The sequence below is a fragment of the Myotis brandtii genome, unplaced genomic scaffold, assembly GCF_000412655.1.
Source record: "Myotis brandtii unplaced genomic scaffold, ASM41265v1 scaffold490, whole genome shotgun sequence".
Lineage (NCBI taxonomy): Eukaryota > Metazoa > Chordata > Mammalia > Chiroptera > Vespertilionidae > Myotis > Myotis brandtii.
Genome location: NW_005368708.1, coordinates 1,186,170 through 1,197,739, shown reverse-complemented (window position 1 = coordinate 1,197,739; position 11,570 = coordinate 1,186,170). Strand labels below are relative to the sequence as shown.

General features: G+C 39.3%; 1 protein-coding gene across 1 annotated transcript in view; it reads right to left on the bottom strand.

Moving 5' to 3' along the window:
* RBBP7 (retinoblastoma binding protein 7) overlaps positions 1–11,570 on the bottom strand; it is a 19,786-nt gene that overhangs the window by 7,573 nt on the left and 643 nt on the right. The window contains exons 2-6 of the mRNA XM_005876619.2: positions 11,221–11,232; positions 10,978–11,122; positions 7,515–7,660; positions 3,768–3,941; positions 2,655–2,770 (exon numbers count right to left, since the gene is read on the bottom strand). Coding sequence (XP_005876681.2) covers positions 2,655–2,770; positions 3,768–3,941; positions 7,515–7,660; positions 10,978–11,122; position 11,221 — 582 coding nt within the window. The 5' untranslated portion in view covers positions 11,222–11,232. The remainder of the gene's footprint in view (positions 1–2,654; positions 2,771–3,767; positions 3,942–7,514; positions 7,661–10,977; positions 11,123–11,220; positions 11,233–11,570) is intronic.

Sequence of the window (11,570 nt, the reverse complement as noted above, 5' to 3'; positions counted from 1 at the left end):
TTTTAAAAAAATATATTTTTATTGATTTCAGAGAGGAAGGGAGGAGAGGGAGAGATAGAAACATCAATGATGAGAGAGAATCATTGATTGGCTGCCTCCTCCATGCCCCACTGGGGGTCGAGCCAGCAACTCTGGCATGTGCCTTTGACCAGAATTAAACCCAGGATTCAGTCCGCCATGGGCCGACTCTCTATGCACTGAGCCTAACTGGCTAGGGCCAGCCGTGGGCAAACTACGGCCCGCGGGCCGGATCCGTCCTGTTTGAAATGAATAAAACTAAAAAAAAAAAAAACCGAACCCTTTTATGTAATGATTTTTACTTTGAATTTATATTAGTTCACACAAACACTCCATCCATGCTTTTGTTCCGGCCCTCCGGTCCAGTTTAAGAACCCATTGTGGCCCTTGAGTCAAAAGGTTTGCCCACCCCTGGGCTAGGGCCATAATATACACTTTCCAAGATGGCAAGAGTGATTTGCTGGCCTACCCTCTTTTTTCCAGGCCATTTTCTAGCCATCATAGCAATTCTGTGTACCTTACCCAATGCCCTCCTGATAAATTCCTTTTCTGTTTAAATCAGCTAGAGTCCGTTTTGATTGCTTTAACTAAAGAATCTTGACTGGGCAATTAACTACTTTCAATATTTTAAAAAACCTAACAGAAACTACAATCAACAGAAATATAAAGATCTGTGATGTGACAGACGCTGTTCTAGGCATCGGGATATACTAAGGAAGGCAAGAAACCTACTCTCAAAAAGCTGACATAAAGTGCGGCCAAATTACATGAGCTCCAGAAGTCTACCCTTGGCTTCTCCTTGGAGTCATACCAAACACTTTCTGCTTACAGTATGGAATCCATAAAGATATGGGGCCATTAAGTGGCATGAATGCTACAAACATTGATCTACAATACATTAATGAGATCTCTGCATTTGTATGGTACTTTTAATTGTTAAAACAATTTATATTAAGAATGCTGAAGTAACTCAACAGGGAAAGATTTGTCTTTTCAACAAATGGTGGTGGGAAAACTGAATATCCATATGCAGAGAATGAAGTTGGACTCCTACTTCACACTATATATAAAAACTAACTCAAAATGGATCAAAGAACTAAACATAAGAGTTAAAACAATAAGTCTTAGAAAACATTGGTGAGAATTTTTTTTTTGATGCTGGGTTACATATGGTTTCTTAGATACAATGCCAAAAGCACAAATGACAAAATAAAATACATAAACTGGACTCGAAATTAAATATTTTTGTGTATCAGAGAACATCATAAAAAAAGTGAGAAGACAACCCACAGAATGGGATAAAAATTTCTGAAATCATATATCTGATAAATCATGTATCTATCTAGAATATACAAAGAACCCTTACAATTCAACAATTAAAAAACCCCACAGTGCTCGCTTCGGCAGCACAAATACTAAAATTGGAACGATACAGAGAAGATTAGCATGGCCCCTGCGCAAGGATGACACGCAAATTTGTGAAGCGTTCCATATTTTTTTCTAAAAAAAGAAAGAAAAACCCCCACAAAATTTAGCAATGGACAAAGGACTTAAATACACATTTTTCCAAAGATATACAAGTGGCCAATAAGCACATGAAAAGATACTCATTATTTGTCGTCGGGGAAATGTAAATCAAAACTGCAATGAGATACCACTTCACACCCACTAGGATGGCTATAATAAAAAAGACAGACAATAACAAGTGTTGGTGAGGGCATGGAGAAACTAGAACCTTGGTACATTGCTGGTGGGAATGTGAAGTGGTGCAGCTGCTTTGGAAAACAATTTGGCAGTTCTTCAATAAGTTAAACATAGAGTTACCATATGATCCAGTAATTCCACTCCTAGATAATTAGCCAAGAAATGAAAACACATGTCCACACAAAACTTGTACAAAAATGTTCACAGCAACAGGATTCAAAATAGCTCCAAAGTGGAAGAAAGCCAAATGTCTGATAAATGAATAAAACTATAGTATATCAATATGAAATATTACTTAACTATAAAAATGGAGTACTGACATATGCTTCAACACAGTTGACATTATGCTAAGTGAAGGAAGCCAAACATAAATGGCCACATTTATTACCATTGCACTTGTATGAAATATTAAGGAGAGACAAATCTATAGATAGAAAATAAATTAACGGTTGCCAGGAGCTGTGAGGAGGAGGGATTGAGGAATGACTGCTTAATGGGTATGAAGTTTCTTTTTGTGACATTTTATGAAAATGTTTTAGAATTATATAGTGATGATTTCACAGCTTTGTGAATACACTAAATCCCACAGAACTGTACACAAACAATAAACAAAACGAAATAAAATGTTATTTATATTACTCAGGCCTTACAAATACTTCATAGTTTCCATTACAGAGGTCTACTTTTACATAATAGGATACCTTTTGCATACCTTCCCTCCATTCTAAGGTAGCTCCAAAAAAACTTTGTGAAATCCTAAGACTTCAAAGGATAGTTTGATAACAACTGCTCTAAATTCTGTGAAAATGTTATCACAACAATCAACAATATTATCTTAGAAAACCTTTCATCTATATAGTGCTCCTGCAATGCAGAGCTGTCTGGCAGTCTTTAACTCTACACGAGTAGATTAGGAAGAATAGGTTTCTTACATGGTCGTCAGATGCACTTAGCAGATGTCCACTCAAATTAGAATTCCAGGAAAGACCATAGCCTTCCTTCTGGTGGCCTCTTAACCTAAGATCAGGATTACATTCTCCACTTGGGTCTAAAGAAAAAAAGAAGTGCATTAACTACTGATTATCAGTTTACTGGAACTGGTAAGAGCAAAGCCTCACCTGAGTGAGCCATAATATTTATTTATGCTTGGCATAGCACTGCATACACACAAGGACTTGGTCTGACCCAAAGCTGCCTTGGAAAGCTATTCTCTGTGCTTCATTCCAAATACTCAACGCAAACCAGGTCTCACGACCATAAAACTAGTTCCTTTGCAAAACCTAGTACTAGCTCTAACACAAAATACTGAAAACTATAGCTATTCTACAAATTTGCGCAATGACAAACCGCCTCACCTCTGGGTCAATTTTTAAAAACATTTTTGTAAGGAAAGAGATAACACAACAGGTTTGGTTGCTCAGTCCTTGCATGTATCCTGGGTAGCCTGACCCTGAGCCAGCTCCTGGGAATGTGACCCTCACACAAAAATCTTCATGTCACTAAGGACGAAGTTTTATACACCCAGAGCAGTAGGGCATGCTGTGGCAACTTGTCAAGACTTGTAGAATTGTTTAGCAAGATTCATGATGTTACCACTGCTGGGGTCCTGACTTTCCCTTACCATGACTGGTCATAGAGCGAGATGTGCCTATGTAACCAGATCTCCATAAAAACTCCAGACCCTGAGACTCCAAGGGGCTTCCCTGGGCAGAGACATTAGCACATGCCCCTGTGGCTTGCTGCTAGAGAGAATGCATGCTCTCTGTGGCCACAGCAGGGAAGGACTCAGAAGCCTATATGCCTGACCTCTCTGGACTATAACAGATCTGTATCTTTTTCCTTCTGCTTTTGCTCTATATAGTTTGCTGCCAGGAGTATAATCTGCTGTGAGGTCCTTCTGTTAAATCATTGAAATCAAGCGTCATTACTGGACCCACAAAACAATTTTTAAACCTTGAAAAATTATAGTCTAGACTAGTTTGAATGACTTCGAAGCAGTTATTTGGAATCAAGCAAAGGTGGTCAAGTAATGACTTGACTTTTACCTGGTTTAGCAGGGTGCTTTGTATAGTCGAAAACCAGCACATCAGAAGATGGTGTCTTTGTAGCAATGATGTGAGGATTCTGCGGCATGTAACGAGCACGGTTTACTTCTCCTTCGTGATTAATTTTAATTTCACATTCAATTTTTCCTGTTACAGAACCAAAGCCACCAAATTCTAATGTGAGAAGAAAGAAATAAACACATACACTTACAGTTAAAGTCCACAAATCAATTTAATCAACCCAGTAGATTTTAATATGACAGAATACAACACAAATTGATGAGAGAGAACACCAAAGTGTTGGTTCACTTGCCACTTGGAATTAATTTCCTCTCAAAGTCCATTTACATTAGAAAATATTGAGAGCTATTTTATGCAAGTTAATTCAGCTCCACCTTGGATTCAAAACAATTAAAAATTGCCCTCTTTCACGTTTGAAGATGATGTACTTATTCACTAAAATTTAAATAAGCACATAATAAACACACTTCAACTTTTTAGTGCAAGTACGACTAATTTAGAAGTGCTGCAGTGAATTAGCATTTTAGGTTTCATCAAGGCAGGGAAGGCTTCACCCTCAGGAGTATAAACTCCTGAGTCTGAAGTAAAAAATATCCTCAAATAGGATATCCATGCCTACTAACCGTCACCCAAATCCAAGGAACACATACATGCTAGTTCCACCAGCATACTTGGTTCAACTGCTAGTGGAGTGCCAACACTAAAACAAGGGGCCTTAACCTTTTTATCTGGTGTGGGAATAAGACTACAGTGTAAAATAGTTTTAAAAAGGCCCTAGAAAAGTAACAAAGCCACATAAAAAGTAATTCAACGTCTGGGAAACAACAAGATGGTAGCAGAAAGAATACAAGTAGAGAACATTTAAGCAGATAACAGCAAACAAGAACATTTTCTTTTTTGTGTTCATAGATAAAAACTTGAATTAGTTGCTGACACAAAAAGTTCGGGGAGGCTTCACATTATAAATTTTTATTTTTTTTCCTGACCTAGCTTGTTGCTTCTTTGGTCATTCCTTTTTAGCTCACCCTGTGTCTCTGGTAATGAGAATATTCACTCAAATGCCCAATGGAGCCAGGCAGGTAACAAGTCAAACAGACTGGGTGGGACCTGGTGAAAATACGCTGAAAGCAGTAAACCATTTCTCAGTTTCAGCCAGCTCTTTCGATGTGGGAATGCTTCATGAACATTAGTTCCCATGGCTTCATACCAGAATTTAGCCACTCTTCTCCATGGCAAACATTAGCTTACTATTTCTGTGTAGCTGAAAATCATCTCCCATTCCACAACTCCTCCTCTCACACAACCACACGAAACCCTCTATTTCACTCTCAGCATTTCCCTTGCCCATCATGTCACTGGAAGAAATGTGCCAAAGAACTCTTACCATTTGCAACGGCATGGATGGACCTGGGGAACATTATGCTAAGCAAAATAAACCAGTCAGAGACAGGTAAGTATCACACAATCTCACTCATATGTGGAATCTAATGAACAACATAAACTGACGAACATAAATAGATCCAGAGACATAGAAGCATGGAACAGACTGACAAACCTCAGAGGGAAGGCAGGGGAGGATGGATGGGTGGGTGGGAAGAGATCAACCAATGTACTTTAATGCATATTGCATAACCCATGGACACAGACAACAGTGTGGTGAAGGCCTGGGGTGGGGGGCAGGGGCAGGCTGAGAGGTCAATGGAGGAAAAAGGGGACATATGTAATAACTTTCAACAATAAAGATTTTAAAAAAGAGAACTGTGCCTCCCCCTTCCTAAGACTACCCCTCCAGATTATTTCACCTTGTATCTCCTGAGAGCCTGCTCTAAATGTGCCCCTGCCCCCATGGCCTGGGTGGGTTCCTTCTAACCTTTCTTCTATCAAGATATTCAAGTTTTCCAGCTCCTTTAGATACAATCCAACTACCTCTTAGAAGAATGAATAAACTGATGTTTAATCATAATGGAATACTATACAGCAATTAAAATAATAAGATAGACATCAACATGATTTACACACACATTAAAAAATAATATTGGCCCTAACCGGTTTGGCTCAGTGGATAGAGCGTCGGCCTTCGGACTGAAGGGTCCCAGGTTCGATTCCGGTCAAGAGCATGTACCTTGGTTGCGGGCACATCCCCAGTGGGGGGTGTACAGGAGGCTGCTGATCGATGTTTCTAACTCTCTATCCCTCTCCCTTCCTCTCTGTAAAATATCAATAAAATATATTTAAAAAAATAATACTGAATGGCCTGGCCAGGTGGCTCAGTTGGTTGGAGCATTGTCCAGTACATAAAAAAGGTTGTGGGTTTGATCACCAGTCAGGGCACACACTGGAGGTAACTGATTGATATTTCTCTCCCCCTTCCTCTCTAAGTAAAATTAATAAACATTATCTTCAGGTGAGGATTAAAAAAATGTATCTATTCTTTAAAAAATAATATTAAATGAAAAAAGCAAGCTGCAAAAGAACGTTATGTGTATTTACTACTGCATAATAAAAATATAAACAGCTGAAAAGGGCACACTAATTTCAGGACAGTGATGAATTCTGGAGAGGGAGGGATGGGATACGGGTGGTGGGACTTGAGCTGTAATGCACTATTTTCACTAAGACAAAAACCTAAAGCAAGTACTAGAAAATGGTAAAAGCTATCTACTAAATCATTTGAGGTTGTGCAGTAAGCAACAGGTCTGGTTGCTTAACCCCCAAAGCTCTGAGAAACACTGGGACCATGACTGACCCTTCATTGAGTCCTGGAAACATGGATCTCAGAATGTTCTTTGTGTCACTGATGGATTGATGATTTTTGTGGTGTATACGTGGTTCAATGGACTGTGCTGTACCAGTTTGTCAGGGCCGCTGCGCACAAATATCAACATTGATGGTACACTCCCGGTTTCATTACTGGGGTCCTGAGTTTCAGTGTCATGGCTGGCTGCCTGCAGGACATGATGTGCCTATGAAACCAGCCCCCCATGAAAGCCTCAGACCTTGACACTAGAATGGGTTTTCCTGGGCAGAGACACTGCTTGTATCCCTGTCATTTGCTGCCAGAGAGAAAGCACATCCTGTGCAGCCCTGAAGGAAACTTGTAACAGACCTCCCTGGACTCCCTGATGCATATCTTGTTCCTGTCCTGCTGCTTCTGTTCTGTACTATTTATTGTAACAAACTTTAGCCATAAGTATAATTTGTTCTCAAGTCTTGTGAGTCTTCCCAGCAAAAGCACCAGAACTTGGGTGGTCAGAGGAATATCAAAGCTGGGGAATGTATGTTTGGAGGAAAAAAAAACCACGAATGAAGTCAATAGTTTCCGTAAAAATCCTCATTATTAACTGATTTAACTGGTATATATGCCTCCTGACTTTTTTCTATGCATACAGCAGTCACCCAATTTATCTTGGACACTTTTCCATACTGGTGCAGACAGATTTACCTCAATTTTAGAATTGCTGCACAATATTTCAAACATACACCTAATGTGTTTAACTAATTTCCTATGAATTACTATCTGGGTTTTGCTAGGTTGATCCTAATATTTCTTTCAATCCTACAAATAATGCTACTGTGAAATCTTTGTGCACCTGTGGCGAGTAGTTTTGTAGAATAGAGTCCTAGTAGTTAAACTGCTGGGTAAAAGGACATTAGTACAAAGTTTTAGTAACATGTAATTGGAAAAAGGCTTAAGGCATCAATACTGGAATATCATGGTATACCTACCACCCTTTTCGCTGTCACAGTGGGAAGCATCAAACTGTGCATCATCATTCGGAATATGGACTCGAGCAACCACGAGATGATTCTGCTCATCAGACGTGTGAGTCCCCAGCACTAGCCAATGAAGGGCATAATCCTTTCCTTCCGGTCTGTTTGGAAAAGAAAATAAGTCACACTAATCCTGTAAGAAATCAGTTGCCTCAACAATAAAGATAAAATTTTAAAAATTATTTAATTCAGTTAATCACTGATCCCTGTACTTCTAAATAATGACTTCTCACCTAAAAAATATCTCCCACTTTAACACACTACATGTTTCTGATTTCCCAATAAGAGGCAACAAGGTAGAATGGAAAGAATAAGGTGTTGGGTCAGAAAAACTGGGGTTAAATCATGGCTCAAACTAAAATTAGCTATATGCAATTTCTTAAGTCACAACTTCCCTGTGGACCTCAGTTTCTTCACTTAAACGGGTTATAAGTGCAAATGGCATGATGTGAAAAGCCCCTATTTACATTTATGGTGATGAAGTTTATGAAATGGGCCCTCTCAATTTTACAGGGTGTGTGTGTGGGGTGTCTTTATTACCTAGTTCTATGAAAACCAATTTGAGGCTAAAGAACCTGCTGATGCCCCTTCGCACTTTGGTCCAAACAGTGATTTTTGCATCTGCATCTATTAAGAATGGCTTTCCCCTTTGTATCATCTGAATAGCAATTTTCACCTGTGCCCATGGTTCCACTTCAGTGAGGAGGGCCGAGAAATAGGGCTCTGGACCCCAACACTAGACATGTTAGGCTATTTATCTGTTTCTCAACTTCAGTTGTACAAAAAATTCAGTATATATTAAAAAAAAAAAAAGGTTTGCCGGGCGCCCAGCATGGCTCAGTGGTTGCCTGTTGACCTATGAACCAGGAGGTTATAGAGTCCCAGTGTGGGGGCATGCGGAAGGCAGCAAATTGATGATTCTCTCTTATCGTAGATGTTTCTATCTCTCTTTCCCTTCCTCTCTGAAATCAGTAAAAATATATATGAAAAAAGGTTTGAGGGTTACTTCTAGGCATGTAATTTAGTAATAACTAAAAAATACAAAATGAAACTTCACCAAAATTTGGTTTAAAGTTAAAAAAAAAAGAACAATAAATACACATACAACTCCAAGAACAGAATAAGGCCGCCACAGCCAAGTAATAGCAGCTTGTTGGAAAAAAGACATGCATCTTAGTTGATGTATACTCAGTGGCCAAAAATATGTAGTCATCAAGGGGGGAAAATGGGGGAGGGGGCATTTGTAATACTTTCAACAATAAAGATTTAAAAAAGGGAAATTAATTCCATTTTAGAGGAACTTATATGGGGAGGGGGGAGGCAATGCGCATGACCATTCACCCACTTATTTTTTGCTGGAAAACTACACTTAGAAAATTAGGCTCTAGTCTAGGCAATGTACTTGAGTAGGACTTAGATAAAATGAAGCCTTTACAGGGAATAGTGCTCAACATGAAAAGGAAATTAAACATATCTCACGAGAACCATTTGAAAATAAATAGGAATGCTTGAAAGGAGGCACCAAAGAGCAATGTTAAGGCTGACATAAAAAAAGGAAGTGATTTTTTTTATGGGGTTAAGCAGAAAAACTAAGATCAACAGGTAAAAGTTACATCACAGGATCTTTCTAAGGAGCACAGCTCCAAGATGGACTGGAGGACCTGAAAAATTTCTCTGGACTCTAAAACTCAACGATTCTGGTTTCCCAACTCAATCATTATATTGGGATTTTTCTTTTTACTGCAAATCCTTTCATCTCCCATCCTTAAAATACAAGCCTATTTTCCTGAACCAATTATTATTCTATTTCCTTCCAATACTGGATACACCTAAGGCTGCAGAAGACTAATGAGCAGCCAACATTTCTACTGCTCTGTATAGGGACAAAATACAATCAAAATCCCTTCATACCCCAAACAGAACCTTGCAAAGCATACACAGCCATCCTCAACATCCAAGAATGCAGGCTGGCTGGCATTTTCTTGCATTCCCAGAGCCACTGCAGGTCCCACAACCAGCTACTTCTTCGTATGCAAAGACCACCACAGAACATACAATTTAAAGTCTTTTTCTGCTAAGTTCTTACTTACATAAAAGCAGTATCTGGGATAAAAACATATGCATCTATTATCTTTACACAAAACACATTATAGGTAACATTTTAAAAAGACTTCAGTAAGTGGATTTCACTGAAATCCAAATGGAGAAACAATTATTCTACCCTCCCTAACAAATTATTTCTGAATAGGAAGGGGTGAAAGACCCAGCATCAGTCACCACTTACTGTATACCTTACTCTGCACCAGCACTTTAACATGCACGATTTTATTTAATTCTCTCAAATGTAGGCAGTCAGCATGATCAACACCTCCATTAACAGACCAGACAACTGGGGAATAGAGAGACTGACCAACTTATACTAATTCACAAAACTACTAAGAAGTGGGGGAGGGGGGGGGCAGGATTCAAACTTAGGTTTGAATCATTAAAACCCCAGCTCTCCTAGAGTTTGATTAATCCTCATTAGATTATATGCTCCATAATACTAAAGTTTAATGCACTTTTAAGTTCATGTCCAAGTTCCTACTAGAAAAAGTCCAAATATGTGAGAAAGGTAGTCTAGTGCAGGGATTGCCTCAACTCTGGGGCTATATGTTTTGGTTTTGAAAGTCCCCTCCACCACTTGCCACCTGTGTGATCTCGGGCATGTTACTTAACATATCAGCCCCCAATTCCACATCAGTAAAACAAGGATGATAAGAAGGAATCAAAGTTTTTAATAGTAAGCCAAAAAATAAGACATAAAACTCTATAGATGTATCAGGCTCTGCTCTAAGAGCTCAGTAAATGTCAGCAATTGTTACCAGAGAAATTTTAGAAATAGCTAAAAGGAACACTCTCATGAAGACCAACAGTGACCTCAAAGTGTATTCCATACTATAAGCCAATAACACTTTTTCAGTGAACTGCTGCTAAATTCTTTTCCCTTTTGCCAATTAAAATATATTCATTTTGGGGGCTGGTTACATGGGTGTGTTACTTTGAAAAATTCAGCAAGCCATATGCTTATGATTTGTGCATTTTTCTGTACATATGATATTTTTCAATAAAGGTGAAAAGAAACCCATTCTTCTGGGCTCAAAGAGATGCTGTTCTATAATTAAGCCCAAGAAATGTCAAATATATCTGCTGCTTCCTACAAACATTAATCTCACAGCAGATTCTCCTATTTTAATGTCATACTTATACCTCAGAAATTATCTCATAAATCACTTGTTAGTTTTGACAATAAGTCACCTGTCACCTCATCCAAGGACTAAATTGATTACATGCTTACGTTCTATGTATAACATTCCAAAAGAAGGAAATTCAGGACAACAGTAAAATTTGTGCAAAATAAGTTGCCAGGAACCCTTACTTAGTCACTTCAGGAAGCCACTGAACCGTAAGACTCGGCCACTGAAGAGCATGGGTCATAACCAGGTCATACAGAAACGGTGTATTCTTCTTCCAGATTTTATATTCTTCATTGATGACACGCTCCTCCACAGTATCTTCAAACACTGAAATTTGGAGAAATTAAGTGGCTAAGAGGGATCGAAGTCAGAATCTGTACAGATACTGGAGGTCACCTCGAGATGGCCACACCTTATCTACTCTTTCTCTTTACCTCTAATTTGAACACGAACAACTAACCGCCCTTCCAGAGCGCACAGAGAATATTAACACCAGGAAGCTGGTTTTTTTGCACTTTGAGATCAACACCGCCTGCGTATACAAAACTGGGTAATTAATTACACAAACACTGAAAGTGTTTTGCTGGTTACAGCTGTTCGCACCTGTTCTAAGATGACGACCCCTATGTAGAGGGGCTCTACGACCCACCCGGGGAGACGAATCCACGTGTAGCAGAAAGCTATCGACCCGCTCCCCCCATCCCCCACCGAGTGAGGCCTCCACTGCCACGAAGCCGCCGTAGGCCGGCGGGTTCCAGAATCCCCCGGACAAGGG